Source organism: Phyllobates terribilis, unplaced genomic scaffold (assembly GCF_046119375.1).
Source record: "Phyllobates terribilis strain yellow unplaced genomic scaffold, ASM4611937v1 Scaffold_2__4_contigs__length_985480577, whole genome shotgun sequence".
In the NCBI taxonomy this organism is placed as follows: domain Eukaryota; kingdom Metazoa; phylum Chordata; class Amphibia; order Anura; family Dendrobatidae; genus Phyllobates; species Phyllobates terribilis.
Genome location: NW_027362762.1, coordinates 18,787,338 through 18,813,367, shown reverse-complemented (window position 1 = coordinate 18,813,367; position 26,030 = coordinate 18,787,338). Strand labels below are relative to the sequence as shown.

The 26,030-nt window shown below is 49.4% G+C and overlaps 1 protein-coding gene across 1 annotated transcript in view; it reads left to right on the top strand.

The window, feature by feature from the left end:
• Positions 1-19,222, top strand: part of LOC141189541 (uncharacterized) — a 71,542-nt gene extending 52,320 nt beyond the window's left edge. The window contains exons 2-7 of the mRNA XM_073661151.1: positions 13,534-13,685; positions 13,798-13,965; positions 14,049-14,172; positions 14,291-14,388; positions 15,064-15,121; positions 16,028-19,222. Of these exons, the coding sequence (XP_073517252.1) occupies positions 13,578-13,685; positions 13,798-13,965; positions 14,049-14,172; positions 14,291-14,388; positions 15,064-15,121; positions 16,028-17,226 (1,755 nt within the window). The 5' untranslated portion in view covers positions 13,534-13,577 and the 3' untranslated portion in view covers positions 17,227-19,222. The remainder of the gene's footprint in view (positions 1-13,533; positions 13,686-13,797; positions 13,966-14,048; positions 14,173-14,290; positions 14,389-15,063; positions 15,122-16,027) is intronic.
• The last annotated feature ends 6,808 nt before the right edge of the window (positions 19,223-26,030 follow it).

The following is a 26,030-nucleotide window of genomic DNA, read 5'->3' as shown; positions in this document are numbered from 1 at the left end:
ATAAGGTAGGAGGGGGATCGATGATGTCAGGGGCATGCTGGGGCTTTTAGTCCTCTCCTGTCTGCAGTATAAGGGGGAGGGGATCAGATGATGTCGGGGGCATGCTGGAGCTTGTAGCCCTCTCCTGTCTGTAGTATAAGGGGGGAGGGGATCGGATGATGTCGGGGGCATGCTGGAGCTTGTAGTCCTCTCCTGTCTGCAGTATAAGGGGGGAGGGGATCAGATGATGTCTGGGGCATGCTGGAGCTTGTAGTCCTCTCCTGTCTGCAGTATAAGGGGGAGGGGATCAGATGATGTCGGGGGCATGCTGGAGCTTGTAGTCCTCTCCTGTCTGCAGTATAAGGGGGGAGGGGATCAGATGATGTCGGGGGCATGCTGGAGTTTGTAGTCCTCTCCTGTCTGCAGTATAAGGGGGGAGGGGATCAGATGATGTCGGGGGCATGCTGGAGCTTGTAGTCCTCTCCTGTCTGCAGTATAAAGGGGGAGGAGATCAGATGATGTCGGGGGCATGCTGGAGCTTGTAGTCCTCTCCTGTCTGCAGTATAAAGGGGGAGGAGATCAGATGATGTCGGGGGCATGCTGGAGCTTGTAGTCCTCTCCTGTCTGCAGTATAAAGGGGGAGGAGATCAGATGATGTCGGGGGCATGCTGGAGCTTGTAGTCCTCTCCTGTCTGCAGTATAAGGGGGGAGGGGATCAGATGATGTCGGGGACATGCTGGAGCTTGTAGTCCTCTCCTGTCTGTAGTATGAGGGGGGAGGGGATCAGATGATGTCGGGGGCATGCTGGAGCTTGTAGTCCTCTCCTGTCTGCAGTATAAAGGGGGAGGAGATCAGATGATGTCGGGGGCATGCTGGAGCTTGTAGTCCTCTCCTGTCTGTAGTATGAGGGGGGAGGGGATCAGATGATGTCGGGGACATGCTGGGGCTTGTAGTCCTCTCCTGTCTGTAGTATAAGGGGGGAGGAGATCAGATGATGTCGGGGACATGCTGGAGCTTGTAGTCCTCTCCTGTCTGCAGTATAAGGGGGGAGGGGATCAGATGATGTCGGGGGCATGCTGGAGCTTGTAGTCCTCTCCTGTCTGCAGTATAAGGGGGGAGGGGGTCAGATGATGTCGGGGACATGCTGGAGCTTGTAGTCCTCTACTGTCTGCAGTATAAGGGGGGAGGGGATCAGATGATGTTGGGGGCATGCTGGAGTTTGTAGTCCTCCCCTGTCTGCAGTATAAGGGGGGAGGGGATCAGATGATGTCGGGGGCATGCTGGTGCTTGTAGTCCTCTCCTGTCTGCAGTATAAGGGGGGAGGGGATCAGATGATGTCGGGGGCATGCTGGAGCTTGTAGTCCTCTCCTGTCTGCACTATAAGGGGGAGGGGATCAGCTGATGTCGGGGGCATGCTGGTGCTTGTAGTCCTCTCCTGTCTGCAGTATAAGGGGGGAGGGGATCAGATGATGTCGGGGGCATGCTGGAATTTGTAGTCCTCTCCTGTCTGCAGCATAAGGGGGGAGGGGATCAGATGATGTCAGGGGCATGCTGGAGCTTGTAGTCCTCTCCTGTTTGCAGTATAAGGGGGGGAGGGATCAGATGATGTCGGGGGCATGCTGGAGCTTGTAGTCCTCTCCTGTCTGTAGTACAAGGGGGGAGGGGATCAGATGATGTCGGGGTCATGCTGGAGCTTGTAGTCCTCTCCTGTCTGCAGTGTAAGGGGGAGTAGATCAGATGATGTCTGGGACATGCTGGAGCTTGTAGTCCTCTCCTGTCTGCAGTATAAGGGGGAGTAGATCAGATGATGTCTGGGACATGCTGGAGCTTGTAGTCCTCTCCTGTCTGCAGTATAAGGGAGGAGGGGGATCGATGATGTCAGGGGCATGCTGGGGCGTTCAGTCCTCTCCTGTCTGCAGTATAATGGGGGGAGGGGATCAGATGATGTCGGGGGCATGCTGGAGCTTGTAGTCCTCTCCTGTCTGTAGTATGAGGAGGGAGGGGATCAGATGATGTCGGGGGCATGCTGGAGCTTGTAGTCCTCTCCTGTCTGTAGTATGAGGGGGGAGGGGATCAGATGATGTCGGGGGCATGCTGGAGTTTGTAGTCCTCTCATGTCTGCAGTATAAGGGGGGAGGGGGTCAGATGATGTCGGGGACATGCTGGGGCTTGTAGTCCTCTCCTGTCTGTAGTATAAGGGGGGAGGAGATCAGATGATGTCGGGGACATGCTGGAGCTTGTAGTCCTCTCCTGTCTGCAGTATAAGGGGGGAGGGGATCAGATGATGTCGGGGGCATGCTGGAGCTTGTAGTCCTCTCCTGTCTGCAGTATAAGGGGGGAGGGGATCAGATGATGTCGGGGGCATGCTGGAGCTTGTAGTCCTCTCCTGTCTGCAGTATAAGGGGGGAGGGGGTCCGATGATGTCGGGGACATGCTGGAGCTTGTAGTCCTCTACTGTCTGCAGTATAAGGGGGGAGGAGATCAGATGATGTCGGGGGCATGCTGGAGCTTGTAGTCCTCTCCTGTCTGCAGTATAAGGGGGGAGGGGATCAGATGATGTCTGGGGCATGCTGGAGATTGTAGTCCTCTCCTGTCTGTAGTATAAGGGGGGAGGAGTTCAGATGATGTCGGGAGCATGCTGGAGCTTGTAGTCCTCTCCTGTCTGTAGTATGAGGGGGGAGGGGATCAGATGATGTCGGGGGCATGCTGGAGCTTGTAGTCCTCTCCTGTCTGTAGTATAAGGGGGGAGGATGATCAGATGATGTCGGGGGCATGCTGGAGCTTGTAGTCCTCTCCTGTCTGTAGTATAAGGGGGGAGGGGATCAGATGATGTCAGGGTCATGCTGGAGCTTGTAGTCCTCTCCTGTCTGCAGTATAAGGGGGAGTAGATCAGATGATGTCTGGGACATGCTGGAGCTTGTAGTCCTCTCCTGTCTGCAGTATAAGGTAGGAGGGGGATCGATGATGTCAGGGGCATGCTGGGGCTTTTAGTCCTCTCCTGTCTGCAGTATAAGGGGGAGGGGATCAGATGATGTCGGGGGCATGCTGGAGCTTGTAGCCCTCTCCTGTCTGTAGTATAAGGGGGGAGGGGATCGGATGATGTCGGGGGCATGCTGGAGCTTGTAGTCCTCTCCTGTCTGCAGTATAAGGGGGGAGGGGATCAGATGATGTCTGGGGCATGCTGGAGCTTGTAGTCCTCTCCTGTCTGCAGTATAAGGGGGAGGGGATCAGATGATGTCGGGGGCATGCTGGAGCTTGTAGTCCTCTCCTGTCTGCAGTATAAGGGGGGAGGGGATCAGATGATGTCGGGGGCATGCTGGAGTTTGTAGTCCTCTCCTGTCTGCAGTATAAGGGGGGAGGGGATCAGATGATGTCGGGGGCATGCTGGAGCTTGTAGTCCTCTCCTGTCTGCAGTATAAAGGGGGAGGAGATCAGATGATGTCGGGGGCATGCTGGAGCTTGTAGTCCTCTCCTGTCTGCAGTATAAAGGGGGAGGAGATCAGATGATGTCGGGGGCATGCTGGAGCTTGTAGTCCTCTCCTGTCTGCAGTATAAAGGGGGAGGAGATCAGATGATGTCGGGGGCATGCTGGAGCTTGTAGTCCTCTCCTGTCTGCAGTATAAGGGGGGAGGGGATCAGATGATGTCGGGGACATGCTGGAGCTTGTAGTCCTCTCCTGTCTGTAGTATGAGGGGGGAGGGGATCAGATGATGTCGGGGGCATGCTGGAGCTTGTAGTCCTCTCCTGTCTGCAGTATAAAGGGGGAGGAGATCAGATGATGTCGGGGGCATGCTGGAGCTTGTAGTCCTCTCCTGTCTGTAGTATGAGGGGGGAGGGGATCAGATGATGTCGGGGGCATGCTGGAGTTTGTAGTCCTCTCCTGTCTGTAGTATAAGGGGGGAGGGGATCAGATGATGTCTGGGGCATGCTGGAGCTTGTAGTCCTCTCCTGTCTGTAGTATAAGGGGGGAGAGGATCAGATGATGTCGGGGGCATGCTGGAGCTTGTAGTCCTCTCCTGTCTGTAGTATAAGGGGGGAGGGGATCAGATGATGTCGGGGGCATGCTGGAGCTTGTAGTCCTCTCCTGTCTGTAGTATAAAGGGGGAGGGGATCAGATGATGTCTGGGGCATGCTGGAGCTTGTAGTCCTCTCCTGTCTGTAGTATAAGGGGGGAGGGGATCAGATGATTTCGGAGGCATGCTGGAGCTTGTAGTCCTCTCCTGTCTGTAGTATAAGGGGGGAGGGGGATCAGATGATGTCGGGGGCATGCTGGAGCTTGTAGTCCTCTCCTGTCTGCAGTATAAAGGGGGAGGAGATCAGATGATGTCGGGGGCATGCTGGAGCTTGTAGTCCTCTCCTGTCTGTAGTATAAGGGGGGAGGGGATCAGATGATGTCGGGGGCATGCTGGAGCTTGTAGTCCTCTCCTGTCTGTAGTATAAAGGGGGAGGGGATCAGATGATGTCTGGGGCATGCTGGAGCTTGTAGTCCTCTCCTGTCTGTAGTATAAGGGGGGAGGGGATCAGATGATTTCGGAGGCATGCTGGAGCTTGTAGTCCTCTCCTGTCTGTAGTATAAGGGGGGAGGGGGATCAGATGATGTTGGGGGCATGCTGGAGTTTGTAGTCCTCCCCTGTCTGCAGTATAAGGGGGGAGGGGATCAGATGATGTCGGGGGCATGCTGGTGCTTGTAGTCCTCTCCTGTCTGCACTATAAGGGGGGAGGGGATCAGATGATGTCGGGGGCATGCTGGTGCTTGTAGTCCTCTCCTGTCTGCAGTATAAGGGGGGAGGGGATCAGATGATGTCGGGGTCATGCTGGAGCTTGTAGTCCTCTCCTGTCTGCACTATAAGGGGGAGGGGATCAGCTGATGTCGGGGGCATGCTGGTGCTTGTAGTCCTCTCCTGTCTGCTGTATAAGGGGGGAGGGGATCAGATGATGCCGGGGGCATGCTGGAATTTGTAGTCCTCTCCTGTCTGCAGCATAAGGGGGGAGGGGATCAGATGATGTCAGGGGCATGCTGGAGCTTGTAGTCCTCTCCTGTCTGCAGCATAAGGGGGGAGGGGGATCAGATGATGTCGGGGGCATGCTGGAGCTTGTAGTCCTCTCCTGTCTGTAGTATAAGGGGGGAGGGGATCAGATGATGTCGGGGTCATGCTGGAGCTTGTAGTCCTCTCCTGTCTGCAGTATAAAGGGGGAGGAGATCAGATGATGTCAGGGGCATGCTGGAGCTTGTAGTCCTCTCCTGTCTGCAGTATAAGGGGGAGGACATCAGATGATGGGGACATGCTGGAGCTTGTAGTCCTCTCCTGTCTGCAGTATAAGGGGGGAGGGGGTCAGATGATGTCGGGGACATGCTGGAGCTTGTAGTCCTCTACTGTCTGCAGTATAAGGGGGGAGGGGATCAGATGATGTTGGGGGCATGCTGGAGTTTGTAGTCCTCCCCTGTCTGCAGTATAAGGGGGGAGGGGATCAGATGATGTCGGGGGCATGCTGGTGCTTGTAGTCCTCTCCTGTCTGCACTATAAGGGGGGAGGGGATCAGATGATGTCGGGGTCATGCTGGTGCTTGTAGTCCTCTCCTGTCTGCAGTATAAGGGGGGAGGGGATCAGATGATGTCGGGGGCATGCTGGAGCTTGTAGTCCTCTCCTGTCTGCACTATAAGGGGGAGGGGATCAGCTGATGTCGGGGGCATGCTGGTGCTTGTAGTCCTCTCCTGTCTGCAGTATAAGGGGGGAGGGGATCAGATGATGTCGGGGGCATGCTGGAATTTGTAGTCCTCTCCTGTCTGCAGCATAAGGGGGGAGGGGATCAGATGATGTCAGGGGCATGCTGGAGCTTGTAGTCCTCTCCTGTTTGCAGTATAAGGGGGGGAGGGATCAGATGATGTCGGGGGCATGCTGGAGCTTGTAGTCCTCTCCTGTCTGTAGTATAAGGGGGGAGGGGATCAGATGATGTCGGGGTCATGCTGGAGCTTGTAGTCCTCTCCTGTCTGCAGTATAAGGGGGAGTAGATCAGATGATGTCTGGGACATGCTGGAGCTTGTAGTCCTCTCCTGTCTGCAGTATAAGGGGGAGTAGATCAGATGATGTCTGGGACATGCTGGAGCTTGTAGTCCTCTCCTGTCTGCAGTATAAGGGAGGAGGGGGATCGATGATGTCAGGGGCATGCTGGGGCGTTCAGTCCTCTCCTGTCTGCAGTATAATGGGGGGAGGGGATCAGATGATGTCGGGGGCATGCTGGAGCTTGTAGTCCTCTCCTGTCTGTAGTATGAGGAGGGAGGGGATCAGATGATGTCGGGGACATGCTGGGGCTTGTAGTCCTCTCCTGTCTGTAGTATAAGGGGGGAGGAGATCAGATGATGTCGGGGACATGCTGGAGCTTGTAGTCCTCTCCTGTCTGCAGTATAAGGGGGGAGGGGATCAGATGATGTCGGGGGCATGCTGGAGCTTGTAGTCCTCTCCTGTCTGCAGTATAAGGGGGGAGGGGATCAGATGATGTCGGGGGCATGCTGGAGCTTGTAGTCCTCTCCTGTCTGCAGTATAAGGGGGGAGGGGGTCAGATGATGTCGGGGACATGCTGGAGCTTGTAGTCCTCTACTGTCTGCAGTATAAGGGGGGAGGAGATCAGATGATGTCGGGGGCATGCTGGAGCTTGTAGTCCTCTCCTGTCTGCAGTATAAGGGGGGAGGGGATCAGATGATGTCTGGGGCATGCTGGAGATTGTAGTCCTCTCCTGTCTGTAGTATAAGGGGGGAGGAGTTCAGATGATGTCGGGGGCATGCTGGAGCTTGTAGTCCTCTCCTGTCTGTAGTATGAGGGGGGAGGGGATCAGATGATGTCGGGGGCATGCTGGAGCTTGTAGTCCTCTCCTGTCTGTAGTATAAGGGGGGAGGATGATCAGATGATGTCGGGGGCATGCTGGAGCTTGTAGTCCTCTCCTGTCTGTAGTATAAGGGGGGAGGGGATCAGATGATGTCAGGGTCATGCTGGAGCTTGTAGTCCTCTCCTGTCTGCAGTATAAGGGGGAGTAGATCAGATGATGTCTGGGACATGCTGGAGCTTGTAGTCCTCTCCTGTCTGCAGTATAAGGGAGGAGGGGGATCGATGATGTCAGGGGCATGCTGGGGCTTTTAGTCCTCTCCTGTCTGTAGTATAAGGGGGGAGGGGATCAGATGATGTCGGGGGCATGCTGGAGCTTGTAGCCCTCTCCTGTCTGTAGTATAAGGGGGGAGGGGATCGGATGATGTCGGGGGCATGCTGGAGCTTGTAGTCCTCTCCTGTCTGCAGTATAAGGGGGGAGGGGATCAGATGATGTCTGGGGCATGCTGGAGCTTGTAGTCCTCTCCTGTCTGCAGTATAAGGGGGAGGGGATCAGATGATGTCGGGGGCATGCTGGAGCTTGTAGTCCTCTCCTGTCTGCAGTATAAGGGGGGAGGGGATCAGATGATGTCGGGGGCATGCTGGAGTTTGTAGTCCTCTCCTGTCTGCAGTATAAGGGGGGAGGGGATCAGATGATGTCGGGGGCATGCTGGAGCTTGTAGTCCTCTCCTGTCTGCAGTATAAGGGGGGAGGGGATCAGATGATGTCGGGGACATGCTGGAGCTTGTAGTCCTCTCCTGTCTGTAGTATAAGGGGGAGGGGGTCAGATGATGTCGGGGGCATGCTGGAGCTTGTAGTCCTCTCCTGTCTGCAGTATAAAGGGGGAGGAGATCAGATGATGTCGGGGGCATGCTGGAGCTTGTAGTCCTCTCCTGTCTGTAGTATAAGGGGGGAGAGGATCAGATGATGTCGGGGGCATGCTGGAGCTTGTAGTCCTCTCCTGTCTGTAGTATAAGGGGGGAGGGGATCAGATGATGTCGGGGGCATGCTGGAGCTTGTAGTCCTCTCCTGTCTGTAGTATAAGGGGGGAGGGGATCAGATGATGTCGGGGGCATGCTGGAGCTTGTAGTCCTCTCCTGTCTGTAGTATAAAGGGGGAGGGGATCAGATGATGTCTGGGGCATGCTGGAGCTTGTAGTCCTCTCCTGTCTGTAGTATAAGGGGGGAGGGGATCAGATGATTTCGGAGGCATGCTGGAGCTTGTAGTCCTCTCCTGTCTGTAGTATAAGGGGGGAGGGGGATCAGATGATGTCGGGGGCATGCTGGAGCTTGTAGTCCTCTCCTGTCTGTAGTATAAGGGGGGAGGGGATCAGATGATGTCGGGGGCATGCTGGAGCTTGTAGTCCTCTCCTGTCTGTAGTATAAGGGGGGAGGGGGATCAGATGATGTCGGGGGCATGCTGGAGCTTGTAGTCCTCTCCTGTCTGTAGTATAAGGGGGGAGGGGGATCAGATGATGTCGGGGGCATGCTGGAGCTTGTAGTCCTCTCCTGTCTGTAGTATAAGGGGGGAGGGGATCAGATGATGTCAGGGTCATGCTGGAGCTTGTAGTCCTCTCCTGTCTGCAGTATAAGGGGGGAGGGGATCAGATGATGTTGGGGGCATGCTGGAGTTTGTAGTCCTCCCCTGTCTGCAGTATAAGGGGGGAGGGGATCAGATGATGTCGGGGGCATGCTGGTGCTTGTAGTCCTCTCCTGTCTGCACTATAAGGGGGGAGGGGATCAGATGATGTCGGGGGCATGCTGGTGCTTGTAGTCCTCTCCTGTCTGCAGTATAAGGGGGGAGGGGATCAGATGATGTCGGGGTCATGCTGGAGCTTGTAGTCCTCTCCTGTCTGCACTATAAGGGGGAGGGGATCAGCTGATGTCGGGGGCATGCTGGTGCTTGTAGTCCTCTCCTGTCTGCAGTATAAGGGGGGAGGGGATCAGATGATGTCGGGGGCATGCTGGAATTTGTAGTCCTCTCCTGTCTGCAGCATAAGGGGGGAGGGGATCAGATGATGTCAGGGGCATGCTGGAGCTTGTAGTCCTCTCCTGTTTGCAGTATAAGGGGGGGAGGGATCAGATGATGTCGGGGGCATGCTGGAGCTTGTAGTCCTCTCCTGTCTGTAGTATAAGGGGAGGGGATCAGATGATGTCGGGGGCATGCTGGAGCTTGTAGTCCTCTCCTGTCTGCAGTATAAGGGGGGAGGGGGATCAGATGATGTCGGGGGCATGCTGGAGCTTGTAGTCCTCTCCTGTCTGTAGTATAAGGGGGGAGGGGATCAGATGATGCCGGGGGCATGCTGGAGCTTGTAGTCCTCTCCTGTCTGCAGTATAAAGGGGGAGATCAGATGATGTCGGGGACATGCTGGAGCTTGTAGTCCTCTCCTGTCTGCAGTATGAGGGGGGAGGGGGTCAGATGATGTCGGGGACATGCTGGAGCTTGTATTCCTCTCCTGTCTGCAGTATAAGGGGGGAGGGGATCAGATGATGTCGGGGGCATGCTGGAGTTTGTAGTCCTCTCCTGTCTGCAGTATAAGGGGGGAGGGAATCAGATGATGTCGGGGGCATGCTGGAGCTTGTAGTCCTCTGCAGTATAAGAGGGGAGGGGATCAGATGATGTCGGGGGCATGCTGGAGCTTGTAGTCCTCTCCTGTCTGCAGTATAAGGGGGGAGGGGATCAGATGTCGGGGGCATGCTGGAGCTTGTAGTCCTCTCCTGTCTGCAGTATAAAGGGGGAGGAGATCAGATGATGTCGGGGACATGCTGGAGCTTGTAGTCCTCTCCTGTCTGCAGTATGAGGGGGGAGGGGGTCAGATGATGTCGGGGACATGCTGGAGCTTGTATTCCTCTCCTGTCTGCAGTATAAGGGGGGATGAGATCAGATGATGTCGGGGGCATGCTGGAGGTTGTAGTCCTCTCCTGTCTGCAGTATAAGGGGGGAGGTGATCAGATGATGTCGGGGGCATGCTGGAGCTTGTAGTCCTCTCCTGTCTGTAGTATAAGGGGGGAGGTGATCAGATGATGTCGGGGGCATGCTGGAGCTTGTAGTCCTCTCCTGTCTGTAGTATAAGGGGGGAGGTGATCAGATGATGTCGGGGGCATGCTGGAGCTTGTAGTCCTCTCCTGTCTGCAGTATAAGGGGGGAGGTGATCAGATGATGTCGGGGGCATGCTGGAGCTTGTAGTCCTCTCCTGTCTGTAGTATAAGGGGGGAGGTGATCAGATGATGTCGGGGGCATGCTGGAGCTTGTAGTCCTCTCCTGTCTGTAGTATAAGGGGGGAGGGGAGCAGATGATGTTGGGGGCATGCTGGAGTTTGTAGACCTCTCCTGTCTGCAGTATAAGGGGGGAGGGGTACAGATGATGTCAGGGGCATGCTGGAGCTTGTAGTCCTCTCCTGTCTGCACTATAATGGGGAGGGGATCAGATGATGTCGGGGGCATGCTGGTGTTTGTAGTCCTCTCCTGTCTGCAGTATAAGGGGGGAGGGGATCAGATGATGTCGGGGGCATGCTGGAGTTTGTAGTCCTCTCCTGTCTGCAGTATAAGGGGGGAGGGGTACAGATGATGTCGGGGACATGCTGGAGCTTGTAGTCCTCTCCTGTCTGCACTATAAGGGGAGAAGGGGATCAGATGATGTCGGGGGCATGCTAGTGCTTGTAGTCCTCTCCTGTCTGCAGTATAAGGGGGGAGGGGGTCAGATGATGTCGGGGTCATGCTGGAGCTTGTAGTCCTCTCCTGTCTGCAGTACAAGGGGGAGGGGATCAGATGATGCTGGGGGCATGCTGGAGCTTGTAGTCCTCTCCTGTCTGCAGTATAACGGGGGAGGAGATCAGATGATGTCGGGGGCATGCTGGAGCTTGTAGCCCTCTCCTGTCTGCAGTAAAAGGGGGAGGGGATGAGATGATGGGGGCATGCTGGAGCTTGTAGTCCTCTCCTCCGGTTAACAAATAGATCCTTCGCAGCCTGTGGTTCTCTGATGAAGCCCCACCCGGCGTCCAGGTCGAACTTCACGACAGTCCCTTCTGCGCGGGGACTGGGTGTGGCTGTCTTTGCCTTGCGGGCCCGGGTCTTCTCCTCCATGTTACGGGCCTCCATTTTCTCCTAGCGCACGGGTGCGCCGCTCCTTCTCCAGTTCAAGGAGTTCCCACCGGCAATGCTCCTCTCAGCGTGCGGCCTCCTTTTGGACCTCCCGAGGAAAACCCATCAGGTCACCCGCCGGGTTATCCCAATGGAATTGGTCTCCCTCTTCCCTCTGGGCAACTAAGGGTGTGGGAGCGAGCATCAGAAGGCGGCTCTGGTCCTCGACCTCCTCGGACCAATCCCAAGCCGCGCATCCGTACACCCATTCAGGTGTGGGGGCAGGTGGCTCCTGTAGGGGGCCTAGGAGCAGGTCGGCGTCGTGAGCGCCCGGGGACGGAGGTTCCTGCAGGGGGCCTAGGAGCAGGTCGGTGTCGTGCGCGCCCGGGGAAGGAGGTTCCTGCAGGGTGACCAGGAACGGATCGGTGCCAGCGGCTTCCGGGACAGGGATATCGCTCCTACCTGCTCCCGCGATCGCTTCAGCTCTGCCCGACACCTCCTGGTCCAGGAGCAGCTCCGCCGGGGCTGGGGCGCTGCCGGACACATGCAGCGCAGACTGCTGCCGGGTTAGCATCTTCTCCAGGAGCTCAGCTCTCCAGACGGCGACAGCAGCTCGCTGGGCCTCCTCCATTCTCCTGCCCAGTTCTTGCACCTCGTCTCGGAGGAACCCCTTATCCTCCAGGGACAGCTTCATTAATATCCCCTCCACGGTGAGGGGTGACGTACTTGGCTGCAGGCCACGGCCCGGAGTCTGAGGCTGATCTCCGTCCATCTTGCCTGCCGGGTGCAGTCTGTCTAGCCCGCTGGAGACTCTGCCCTGTCTCCAAGGTCTCTCTTCTCCTCTCCCCTTTCTGGGGCGGTCCCATGGCTGCTTGCTGTCGGCCACACCTGGGGACGGCCTCCCCAGACTGATGGACAGGTCTAGGTATATGGCCACAGGTGCATGGGGCGGGTTGTGCTTTTGGCGCCATTCTGGGACCCGGTCCACGATGGGAGGCTTCCTGTCATCCTTGATCACACACATAATGGCGCCCGTTCTTCTGGGGCGGGCGCCACATTCAGTATACAACACAGGCTCTAGGCACACAATACCCGGTTACAACGGGTGGGTTCATATCCTGTTCGTGACGCCAAGTTGACGCGCCCCCTGGTCCGTGGGGTACTCTGTGCCGGGCCGGTCAGTGTAGGGGCTGTCATAGTGATAATAATTTTAGGACACAGTGGGGTGCAGTCTTCAGATTTACTCACAGTTGTTGAACTCCAGGCTACCAGGACCAGGGTAATCTCCCACATCGTCCTGCATTCACCAAGGAAGGGGTTCAGCAATCTCTCAAGTAACTCAGGAGTACTTAAACAGGACCCCGTTATATGTGCCTTCCTCGGTCGTCTTCCTGCGCTGGCTCTCACCCTCCTGCCCTGCGCCTCACAATCAGTGTCCCAAGCCGGTAGCCTCGGATCTTGTCGGGCGACCTGCAGTCCCCTAGACCCTCTGTGGCCACCTTTTCGGCAATGTAATTGTGGTGGTTGGCAGCTGCACCTTGCAAGTACAGCAGCCTCTGGTTTCTAGCTGAGCATTGTAGTTCTCCACTAGTTTAGGGGCCAGTCCTCTCTGCGGCCTGATCCCTCCACGTCCTGGTAGATTCGGGCGCACGGGTGGCATCCGCACTCCCCGTGCCCCTAGGATCCCCTCACTCCTGGAGCCTTCCTCTACTCCCTTTCTCTTCAGCCTTTCCTCCTGGGCCTCTCAACTCAGGCCGCTCCTCCTGAGCAGAGCTCCTCCAGAGCTCCTGATCCACACACACTCTCCTCACTGTTCTGACCACTCCCAAGATGGCTCCCCTTTTTATACTCCTACTGAAGTGCTCCCCTGTACTTCTTCCTCCACCTACACCCACTATATGATTCCACCCTCCAGCTAGGGACCAGGGATTGTGCTCTCCCTTAGGAGCAATCTCGTCCTTCCCTCTGAAGTGGAGTGTAATGGATGCACGTGTTAGGGTCCCGGGCAGTACTCTATCCTTACCTGAGAGTGAGATACCACACCTCTGGGTGAGATGCAGTACCTCTGTGGCGACTGAACTCGGAGGGGCGCCACAGATGCATGTCAAAGAGCACGTTCGCTCTGTCGGCAACATAATAGTTTTTGGCCTCGTCGGCGCATATGTCTGAATCCTGTTTCTTGGGGGGCTTGGAGGTAAGCCCCGACGGGGCCACTGAATGGGAGTCTAAACCCAATATTTAAACTGAATGCTCTGAACGATGTACAATTAGAGGAGAACGATATTCCCAAAATCACAATCTGATTTTATAATAATGTACACACATATTTATTAATTTGTGCCAATATAACTCATTTTTAAATCTGCCTATTTTGCCCATATCACCTGAAAGGCTACTCTTCCAGGCTCTATTTACCCTCTAGTTGTCATTGGGTCAGGCCAGCTGTAGTCTACGTCAGTTTCTGCCTGTTCTGTTAGATGGAGTCAAGCAGAGCTCAACTCTCCGACACGACTACACAACACATCTTGTAGGACTGTGTTAGGAAAGAGTGACAAGTCTAGAAGAAGAAATACTTCCTTCCCGAATTTTGCTCTCAATCCTCCTTTTCATTCCTCCAGTTCCCTTTAGGGCACAAGCCAACTAAAGTTTTCTTTGAAAAACAATGACCCTACTCATCGATGACCCTCCGAGGATGGAGCAGGACAGAAGCCACATAGCTGCTCGGATATTAGACCTCACCCTGGAGATAATCTACTGGATCACTGGAGAGGTGAGAGCTTCACATCACATCACTCTGATCTCTAGGAATAAAGCAGAGAAATGACGGGAAAGGTGAAGGATCCTTAGAATAGATGTAGTGATCGGCGTCTCCCCATACACAGGATCACACAGTGGTGAAGAGGTCGTCTGGGGAGTGTGTGACCCCCCGTGTGTCAGGAGGGCGGAGCAGGACCCCGAGTGACATCACCGAGCCTCCACCTCATTCACTGATACATGAGCAGAAGATCCTAGAACTGACCCACAGGATCACTGAGCTGCTGAGCGGAGAGGTGAGCGCTGCTGGGAATGCTGGGACATTATATAATAACGCCGGGGGAGGGGTCTGCTAATGACGGGTCATTGTGTGTGTCAGGTTCCTATAAGGTGTCAGGACTTCACCGTCTATTTCTCCATGGAGGAGTGGGAGTATTTAGAAGGACACAAGGATCTGTACAAGGACGTCATGATGGAGGATCACCAGCCCCTCACATCTCCGGGTAAGAGGAGACCGTCCTGATTATAGAGGAGAGGCCGGGTCTGAGGTCACCTAGACTCCCCCATCATCTGATCATCACATGTAGACGATGTATTCAGTCCTGTGTATATTTCCTATAGATGGGTCCAGTCCGAGAAATCCACCAGAGAGAAGTCCCAGTCCTCTATATTCCCAGGATCGTCCAGAGGAGAAGCAGAATGTCCTCCTGGATCATCAGGTAGATGGATCTGGGAATTCTTTAAATCCTCTATAGACCGATGTAATGAATCTTTGACATAACCTTCTGAAGCAGTAGTGGAACATAGGCGCCATGTCGGCTGGGGTTGGTGGCGGCTACAAATGGTTTCTGGTTTTATAAAAGATAGTGATAGCATCAGATTGGATATCCACATTGATGGATATTCAGCGAGGGTAAATGTATAATTCTGTGATTTAGATGGAAACAGCAGCACAATGCCACGGGTGAATGTCAATTCTGTCTGATATTCACTTTAGGAGATCCTTCTTTTAGGTCAAGTTGGCTCATGACTTCTAGTGTTTTTTACCGTCAGCTATTATGACATAAACTAATGTTAGTCTTTTTTCTTGATAATTCAAGTACAGAGGAGTTATGGTTCTCACCAAATGACGAAAACTTCTTTATTTCCTTGAATCCAGAGTACAAACTGGACTAAAAGAAGGAACACGCAGCACTCAGCCAAGACGAGAAAGTGACTCTAGATGCGAAGGCCATAGCCGGAGTGCTGCGTGTCCTCCTTGTTTTATTCTAATTTGTACTCTGGATTCCATAAAGTCGATAAGTTTTCATCAGCTGACTCCTCCAAGTATTGCAGACCACCTTTCTCTATATTGGAATTTTGTTTCTCTAATGTCTTATGTTGGATCCTTGCAGGAAAGTCATGGTGGAACGATGAATGGACACGAAAAACCCTTATCCATGTTGGTGAATGGTAAGAGCCTTTCATAAATTTCGTGTTTTGTTCCTCTTGTATAATTTACAGACTGAGTTAATCTAAAAAATCGTCCATAATATCCAATGGAGGAGATCTACATGACAGGAAACTTTCTGATCTTACTGAATTCCTCGTCCAGTGAGTTGGGTCAGTTGATATCAACATGTTCTTTTACTACAAGGCTCCGAGAAATATTATCTGTGATTTTTCAGGCCAGGGATGTAGACTGTATGGAGAAAAATATTGGGCACAAGTCTTAATTATTAATTTAGGGTTTTTCATTCAGTCCCATAGCACCCCATCCGGCCCCATTGCCATAGCATATGACAAAGAGCTAGTAAAGAGCTCACTGATACCTGTAATAGGAGCCATTGGTGTAACTAGTCCATTCATGACATTCCTTTCCTCCTAAACAGTGAAAGTGCAGACAGCACCTTGGAATAGCAGAGACGTGTAAGCTGTCAGGTACTTGCAGCAGAGTTGATGGTGTTGACCGCACCAGGAGTAGCTGACAGATACTCAGCAGAGTAGAGGGTGCGGAGAGCACTAGGTATAATAGAGCTGAGTTAGCAGTATAAACTGGATGATGGATAGCACTCAGCAGCTAGGTAAATAATCAAGTACCTGGCTGTAGCAGAGCTAAATGTGAAATGTAATATGTGATATGTCGCTGCCATACTTGCCTCTTGTACTTATATGCTAACTAGAACCTATTGAGGGCATCCAGCAGCTCAGACTTTTTGCCCATTCATATAGCAATATGAAGACTAAAACAGTTATTCATTTGAATATATTGACAGCTATCAGAAGGCATACCGTGACTGACTGCATTCTAGCAAATCTCGTTAAGAATTTTAAAATATTAATTATGACTAAATGTTTTTTATTCTTTTTTGTTTTCAGGTGAAGACTGGATGAGATGGTCCCATACGAATCTCCTTTCATCTCCTTATCATGAAGTAGCAGATAATCAATCACAGATTGGAAAAAGCAGCACTGGACAAACACTTGATAAAATATTATCGTCTTCTGAATGTGGAAAAAAGAAATCTAATCGTCACAAACATGAAAGACAATATTCTTGTTCAGAATGCGGGAAATGTTTTACCCAGAAATCAAGTCTTGTTGTACATCAGAGAATTCACACAGGGGAGAAGCCGTATTCATGTTCAGAGTGTGGGAAATGTTTTACCCAGAAATCATATCTTGTTGGACATCAGAGAATTCACACAGGGGAGAAGCCATATTCATGTTCAGAGTGTGGGAAATGTTTTACCCAGAAATCAGATCTTGTTGGACATCAGAGAATTCATACAGGAGAGAAGCCGTTTTCATGTTCTAAATGTGGCAAATGTTTTACTCACAGATCAAATATTATAGAACATTTGAGAACTCACACAGGGGAGAAGCCGTTCTCCTGCTCGGTATGTAACAAAAGTTTCATCAGTAAATCAGATCTTGTTAAACATCAGAGACAGCACACAGGGGAGAGGCCATATTCATGTCCTAAGTGTGGAAAAGGATTTGTGCAAAAGTCAAATCTTATAAATCATCTAGGAATTCACACAGGGGAGAAGCCGTTTTCTTGCTCCGAATGTGGGAAATGCTTTTTGACTAAAGGTCATCTTGAGAGACATCAGAAAAGCCACACCGGGGAGAAGCCATTTTCATGTGTGACATGTGGAAAATGCTATATGCGTAAGGAAGATCTCAAGATACATCAGAGAGTTCACACAGGGGAGAAGCCGTACTCCTGTCCTAAATGTCAAAAGTCTTTTAGTCAGAAATCACATTGTAATGAACATCTAAGAAATCACACAGGGGAGAAGCCGTTTTCATGCTCTGAATGCGGGAAATGTTTTACCCATAAAGCCATTCTTCTTAAACATCTGAGAACGCACACAGGGGAAAGGCCATTTTCATGCTCGGAATGTGTGAAATGTTTTACCCATAAAGCCATTCTTCTTGAACATCTGAGAACGCACACAGGGGAAAGGCCATTTTCATGCTCGGAATGTGGGAAATGTTTTAACCGTAAATCATACCTTGTTAAACATCAGAAGTTACACAAGGGAGAAGACATATTAATGTTCACATTGTAAGACACTTGGCAGGTGTATGGCTCTGCTGTCTCAAGTTGCCTTACAGAAAACCAATACAGAAAACCATTACTGCTCAGATTTTGTGTTTGATCTCTGATATAGTGAACATCAGGGGTTTATATTAGTAAAATAGGAAAATCTTTTCCCGGTACTCGTGTAAGAAACACAGATATCAAAAACTCCTAACAATTAGGGTTGAGTGAGTATGTTCTGTTCCGAGTATGCTCGGGCCGAGCACCGAGTATTTACAGCTGCTCGGTGATATGGTTGAATCGCTGCCGTGTGCATGATTTGCAACTGTTTGACAGTTTTATTACATGTAAGGAATGTGTAAGAAATAGACAATCCTCCCATGTAATAAAGCTGTCGCAAATCATGCACACGAGAGCGATTCAACCATATCACCGAGCAGCTGTAAATACTCGGAGCTCGGCCCGAGCATACTCGGCGAAAGGGTTAATAGAAGATACTCACTCAACACTACTAACAATATATTTAACATAGATTACTACAAGCAACTTCATAGTCAAGAAATTCTAGTCCGCTCTTCATTGTAGACTTGCTTTACGTCAGACACATTCGTAGTATTTTTTTTGTACATCCTCAGATCGGAAGAGACAAGAAACAAAAATCTTGAAACTTTAACGCAGCTGTTTTTATCGTGACCCTGACGCCATCAAATAAAAGTAAGAATCACGTGAGAAGATGTCTCGGTGCCTGTTCTCATAAGGGCCTGACCTGCCAAAAATAGAAAAGGGAACAATATTTCCTAGAATTCTACCCAACGAAATTCATACTCATCTAATGTCAGTGTCTATGACACCACAATAATAAAATCACAAAGGAATAATGGTCTTCATTATATGTATTTTATCGAAGACTTGACCCTACACACATGATACTAAAGGGAACATTGGTAACGAAGATTTCATCAGATCCAGAGAAAAGGAAATGCAGCCGGTAGAGATGGACCCGTGGTGAGATGAATGTGCGCTTAACCCTCCCATTGTGTCGGAGTTTAGGCAGCTCAAGAAAGGCAAAGGATATTCTACCAAATGTTTACCTATCCCAAAAATAGGCCGTACATTTTGTACCTAGAGATGTTTGGTGTAATAATTTAGTTTATCATATAAGGTACCGGAAAGCAGAAAAAAATGTTTGTGGTGAAGAAATGAAGAAAAATTTTTTGCCAATGACGTTTTGTTTTTTTTTGCGACTCTGACCGTGGCGTAAAACTGTAACTTCATTCCGAGGGTCTATGGAAAGTCCAAATTTATATTTTTTGGCATTTTACTACTTTTACAAAATACATTTTTGAAAACAAAAATTTGGGTTGTTAGGATGTTAGAAATTTTATTTTTCTTTTCAAGGAAACTTACAAAAACTTTTTTTTAAGTGAAAAATTAGGAATCATGATAAAGTTGATTCAGAAGTGTTAATATTCTAATATGATATTCTCCCTTTATTCGGTTCCCTAGGGGTGGCCTAGTTTTCCACCTTTTTTCCTTGCACTCAAATATTTCAAGTTTCCCTGCACTTGTTGTAGTGCACGAGCGCCGATTCACAACACTGTGTTATAATAATGAAATGTAACAAGTTTATTGGCTAATAAGAAATCGCAATAATACAGTATAATATTAGCACATCAATACATATACAAAAAAAAATGACATCTATATACTAACATAAACACAATTACAATATATGAAAACAACAGTAAAAATACCTTCACCAACCCCCACTTATAAAGACACAAACACAAGCAGTCGCCCCCCCACCCAACAATACCGACTGTCCATTTTCCTGTGGGGAACTCAGGGATATAACAAAAAGAGGGTTGAGGGTATAAGAAAGGGTTAAGTTATAAGCAGAAGATAGTGGAGAGGGGTAGGGTTTGATACTGATGAGGATCTGGGTCTGCTTGTGGCCCAGGAGTTGGTTCTGGAGGATTCTCTACTTTCTTTGTCTGTTCTTGAGCTCTCTCGATGTCCTGAGCTCTGTCTGTCTCCTGAGCTCCTGTCCATCTTTTCGGCTCCTGTCAGCCCAAGAGACAATCTTTTTATCTATATTTCAGCCATTTACTATAAAGTATCCTGTTTTGATTGGTCACGCCACTACAATTATACCACGTACACACATACCTATCCCAACATATCTAATTATTTGATGGTTGTGTTGTTGGCATAAACGTTGCTACATACAAATACCTAATACCAGCATTACCCGACCAACCTTCCTCCGGGAGCAAATTAAGAATGTCATTGGAATTCACTGAGATGTGGTGGACATGAAAGAACCAAACTAACCTCTTCCAGGTGGGGTGAAATGTTAACATCAAGAATACCCCACAAGTGACCCCATTTTACAAACCACATCCTTCAAGGAATCTAGGGGTATAATGAGATTTTATTTGGAGTTTTACTGGTGTTTGGATTAATGTGATGACATATGTGAGTTGTGCGGAATACATCAGGGTATAATAAGGAGGTGTAAGGACAGAGTAAATCAGTAATATAAGTGTCATGGAGAAAGTTTAAAATCCATAAGCCTTTCCAGGGAGGAGACAATCACTCCCCCCCCCCCTCTCTCTCACACAGAATCTCCAGAAGGAGAAAGAGCTTACGGTCTAAACCTCTTCTGGAAATAGGACCACATGTTTAACATATGGTGTAGTGAGAAAATTATGTGTAGCTAGGAGGTGAGAAAAAAAAACATTAAAACACCCAGTGAAGCTAGGACCCCCTGGTGTGGACAGGTAATAAAGACTGGTATATTAGCTGGGAATAGACATGAAGTTTGAAGTTTGTTTAATTAAGGAGGAACAGTAGGCTCTTCACGGTGACAAGCTGCTATGATGAAAAAAACCTCCCCAGACTTTGTGTCTCCAATGTACAGTTATGAATATTGTGGTTAGTATTGATAAGATATTGATGGGACACCCATTTTCAACTTCAGGACCAATAGGGGAAGAATATACATATTTTTTCATAACTGTGAGACATGCCAATTAGCCCCAAATTAATAGTAACCAGATAGCTGACAACAGCCATGCCATGTTTACTATCTATGAAAAGGTAAAATCACAATAAAAAATATGACGTAAATATTGAATGCATGTGAGTGTCAGGAGCAAAGATATTGTGAATGTTGGGGATTTCATAAGATCCTGAATGGCTGAGAACATCCCACAAACAGCCCCCACATGAGGTCATCAAGAGGAGGTGTGTGGGTGTAACTTAGATGCTGATAAAAAGACAAGTCAAATTATGATCTGTGTTCAATGCAAAGGAAGATACATATCTGTGTAGGCTTGATCCACGTTAACCAGACTTTTTCCAATCGGATTGCTTCCGTTTGCTAAGCTCTGAGCCAACTCTGCCTGTGTTTTTGGATTAAATATGAAATGTAATAGTTCTGTTGCTTTTGTTATGTAAACTGCACCACAAAGCTATACGCTCCCTGTACGGTGTCCAACCGTCCTACAAACGATTGGTGGTGGCAGTGAGTAGCTAATTTTGTTCTTGTGGAGCTGGCAGTGACCAAACCGTAGTATATATACATACAGTCATATCAAAAAGTTTGGCCACCCCTATTAATCTTAAGCTTAATGTTTTATAAAAATTGGTGTTTTTGCAACAGCTATTTCAGTTTGATATATGTAATAACTGTTGGAAACAGTAATGTTTCTGCCTTGAAATGAGGTTTATTGTACTAACAGAAAATGTGCAATCTGCATTCAAACAAAATTTGACAGGTGCATAAGTATGGGCACCCTTATCATTTTCTTGTTTTAAATACTCCTACCTACTTTTTACTGACTTACTAAAGCACTTTTTTTGGTTTTGTAACCTCATTGAGCTTTGAACTTCAGAGCCAGGTGTATGCAATCATGAGAAAAGCTACTTAAAGTGGCCACTTGCAAGTTGTTCTCCAGTTTGAATCTCCTCTGAAGAGTGGCATCATGGGCTCCTCAAAACAACTGTCAAATGATCTGAAAACAAAGATTATTCAACATAGTTGTTCAGGGGAAGGATACAAAAAGCTGTCTCAGAGATTTAACCTGTCAGTTTCCACTGTGAGGATCATAGTAAGGAAATGGAAGAACACAGGGACAATTCTTGTTAAGGCCAGAAGTGGCAGGCCAAGAAAAATATCAGAAAGGCAGAGAAGAAGAATGGTGAGATCAGTCAAGGACAATCCTCAGACCACCTCCAGAGAGCTGCAGCATCAACTTGCTGCAGATGGTGTCACTGTGCATCGGTCAACTATACAACGCACTTTGCACAAGGAGAAGCTGTATGGGAGAGTGATGCGAAAGAAGCCATTTCTGCAAGCACGCCACAGAGTCGGCTGAGGTATGCAAAAGCACATTTGGAGAAGCCAATTTCTTTTTGGAAGAAGGTCCTGTGGACTGATGAAACCAAGATTGAGTTGTTTGGTCATACAAAAAGGCGTTATGCATGGCGGCAAAAAAACACAGCATTCCAAGAAAAACACTTGCTACCCACAGTAAAATTTGGTGGAGGTTCCATCATGCTTTGGGGCTGTGTGGCCAATGCCGGCACCGGGAATCTTGTTAAAGTTGAGGGACGCATGGATTCCACTCAGTATCAGCAGATTCTTGACAATAATGTTCAAGAATCAGTGACAAAGTTGAAGTTACGCAGGGAATGGATCTTTCAGCAAGACAATGATCCATAACACCGCTCCAAATCTACTCAGGCATTCATGCAGAGGAACAATTACAATGTTCTGGAATGGCCATCCCAGTCCCCAGACCTGAATATCATTGAACATCTGTGGGATCATTTGAAGAGGGCTGTCCATGCTCGGCGACCATCAAACTTAACTGAACTGGAATTGTTTTGTAAAGAGGAATGGTCAAAAATACCTTCATCCAGGATCCAGGAACTCATTAAAAGCTACAGGAAGCGACTAGAGGCTGTTATTTTTGCAAAAGGAGGATCTACTAAATATTAATGTCACTTTTCTGGTGAGGTGCCCATACTTATGCACCTGTCAAACTTTGTTTGAATGCAGATTGCACATTTTCTGTTAGTACAATAAACCTCATTTCAAGGCAGAAACATTACTGTGTCCAACAGTTATTACATATATCAAACTGAAATAGCTGTTGCAAAAACACCAATTTTTATAAAACAATAAGCTTAAGATTAATAGGGGTGCCCAAACTTTTTCATATAACTGTATATTCCATGGGTTGGAATTGGAGGTGTATATACTTTACGCTCACTGTTAGTTCTCTAATATCTGACTTAGTAGTGGAAACAGCCTGAGGCCTCCTCTGTTAATCAACAGTCAGTTGTGTAATTTTCCTGACGATAGTGGGCAGCAGAGGACTGTTCCTGACAAAATGGTAACAGCTTGGTGGGTTCAGCATTTGTCCCCTGGCTGTAATCTTTGACAATAAGTAATAATCCCTGGATGTGTAGTACATTATGAAACATTCCTTTATGCACAGGCCGGGTTTTCGGGGTAGGTGATCCATTACCAATTAGTGTCTCTTATCCCGCTTTTTCCTCCTTGCATTTTGTAGTACTTTGCCTGATTTCCAAATACTAAAGCCTTGATTACTACTTCCTGAAACTGAAGGATTGAGCCTACCATAATAATAGCACATAAGAGTCACACAGTACCATTGTCACATAGTCACTAGGGACTGTGGGCACCTACCCAATCCCTCGAACTAGGGGCACCCTAGTCTATCCCTGTCCCCTAGATTACTCCTGAAAGTGGAGACGCCGGGGTCACGTGCCTTGCTATGCTTCTATATTAACCCTTATCTCTTCCCTCCCCCACCCACGGAGGTGTGTTGCCGAAGTGTATAGGATAATACTAACCAGGCAAACAAGATAAGACAGGGATAAATGAAAACTACAATAATACAAAATACACCTACCAAGCAACAGAGTGGAACATAGCGAAGGTGTAGGAAGGTGAAACCAAATAGGAGAGGATGAGGATGAACACACAAACTCCAAGCAACAATCTCCTGAACAACTCTCGAAACGCCTACTCCAAACACGAATTTCCCCTCCAACTCCTTAACCACACAGCAAGAACTATCACTGGCAATTCCCAAGTGCCAGTGGCGAGCATACAGTATATAGCAGAGGGGAGTGGCCAACACTGAACAGGTTGGAGAGCTCCAGGACATCAACTGAACTGATTACCCCTTGTGCTGCCAGCAAGGGAAAAACTTGCACTGTTTAATAAGAGAGTGAAGCAGTTCTAGTCAGTGCAAGAGTTTGTGAAGCAGACGCCACGCTCTTCTGGCCCCTCTCTGTCGTGGCATTCCCGTGGCAGCCAACTTGTAAGAAGTGCCTGGATAACTTTTTGTACCACATTTTTGTTTCCGCACGGCTCTAAGGCTTCAGAACTTGATCAGTAAGATCAAGCCCTCCCTTGTTCTTATTGAACCTTTTTTGGGTCACTGTAGAGGTACCTCGTACAAGGGTCAGGGTGCTGCCATTTTCCCGTGTTGTGGTCAAGATATAGACATCCCTCTTGTCTCTAAGCATGTTGTCGCAACATTGGGCTCTGCACTCGTTTTTCCAAGCAATTGCCTGGTTAGTGATCTCACAAGGCCTCTCTAGATTTTGCACATGTGGCACCCCAGGGGTCTGGTTACCACAGTAATAGAGATATTATGTCTGAGAGCAAGTGGGAGGTTTCTCTGGTCAGGAACCCTAAGCATGCAACACGGCCCACCCAGGCCTGGGAGGGGAGGAATCTGCCCTTATAAACTGGGTCTGGGGCGGGATTAGAGAGGACAGTTCCAGACACAGGGAAAGTTACAACAGGAGCTCTGTAGGAGCAGGAGCGAGTGCCAGAGGCTGGAAGCTAGAAAGCTCGCCTTGGCTGAAGACACTAACCCGGACACGGAGTCCGAGGCTGTGGGGACATCCAGGTCCAGCTGCAGAATCCAACCGGCAGGGGATTCCATGTCCTCTGGCCTTAGAAACCCGAAGGCACGGTCACAAGCAAGGGACCAGCACCGCCATCATGAAGCGAAGGCTGACGGAAGGCCCCAAGTCACCGGCCATACGGGTGAGCACCACACGGTATATTCAGGGACGTGGGCTACTTCTACCCGCATAGAGCAAGGTAGCCAGGAAAGAGTGCAGATAGTCGGGGAGGCCTACAACTCCACCTGGCCAGGGGAACTCCTGCTTGCTCGCAGACTGACCAGGCCCCTTATACTAGCCAGTACTCCCGGGAGGGTCTGCTTTATACCATCAGTAAAGACCCTGAACTGCACCACACGTCTCTGTGATTCCTTGCGGCACCAGCACCATTACTACTGGGACGCTCACACCATCACTCCCATCATCCACATTAGCTGTCCTGAGGCAATACTTCTCCCGTGGGGAGTTATCCCATACTCGGCTGCGCAAACAACATCAGCCTCAGCGGTCGGCAGTGCAGCGGCGGTCCCCACTGACCGCAATCCACGGGTGGCGTAGTCGGACATTTGCTATTACATTAAGACTGCCACTGGTTTGACCGCCCTGGGCACGGACCGGGTCACCGCCACGGAGAACTACAACCCCCAGCATCCCAGCGATCCAGCTCTGGGTATCCCCCTGCACAGCACAGACCCAGGGGGCGCGTCACACACAGTACCACATACTTAAAGGGAATGCTGAGGGAAGAGGGAGATGCTGGTGTAGAAATTATCTATGTAGAAGTAGAAACCCTGGTCCGGTAAAAGACGCACCAAATCCTACACAATTTTCCCACTTGCTCCAAGGTTAGGGGGTTAATCAGGGGGGGCATTCATTCAAAAACCATGTGTGTGCACTATGACCTACAGTCCCACACATTGTACACTTTCATTTCATAACCTGTTACCGGGCAGCAGTAGCGCACCGCCAATGTCAGCAGACTACGTGCACCCCCTCCCCCGCCAGGCATAACTTTTCAACTGTATCTGCATCATGGATGCCGATTCAATTTAAAGCAATGATGGAACAGGACACCATCAGCTGCCTGTAGACTCCAGCTAATTTGGCGCTGCAGTGATCCATCAGGGACCCAGTGAAGAACTCCTCCAGGAGGACATCTATGGGATCTATCACAGCATAAACAGGCACATTTGCCTCTCAGGGTCTCCAGAAAGTTGGGTGTTGTTATGTACTGTGTAACCTGCCAATCTGATGATACTTGTTGTTAAATATTAATTACAGATATTCATTTTATTCTTAATTCTGAACCATACATTGCATAAGATTGCATCAGCCATCGTGCTAGGGTTCTTTTAGCTGACATCACAAAGTGCTATTTTTGGTATTTTTAGCTCAGTGCCATATATGATGAACAGATGCTATGAGGGGGCTATATAACCCCATGTTAGAGACAGGGTGGGGCTCTTGCACTACACATGACACCAGAAGGAGGATCTACGTGTGAAGGAAGGAGATGACATGTAGGCCCTGACACATGTGCTGAACACAGATAGATGCAACCTATAATCCAGGATCCCAGGAAACGATGAGTGAATCTATGGACAAATGGACAATCACTTTGTAACTTTCAACCTTTTTTATGTAACTACTGCAATTATTCTTTTTAATAGACAATCCAAAAATAAATCGATAATTTTTTTTATAAGAATATTGTGATATATATTCTTTAATCAATCGCATCTGATAAGAAGTCCTCTATAAAAATATACGTAAATAAGTATTTTTAACACGTGTGTACAGTGGGGAAAATAAGTATTTGATCCACTGCCGATTTTGCTAGTTTTCCCATCTATAAAGAATGGAGGGGTCTGTAAT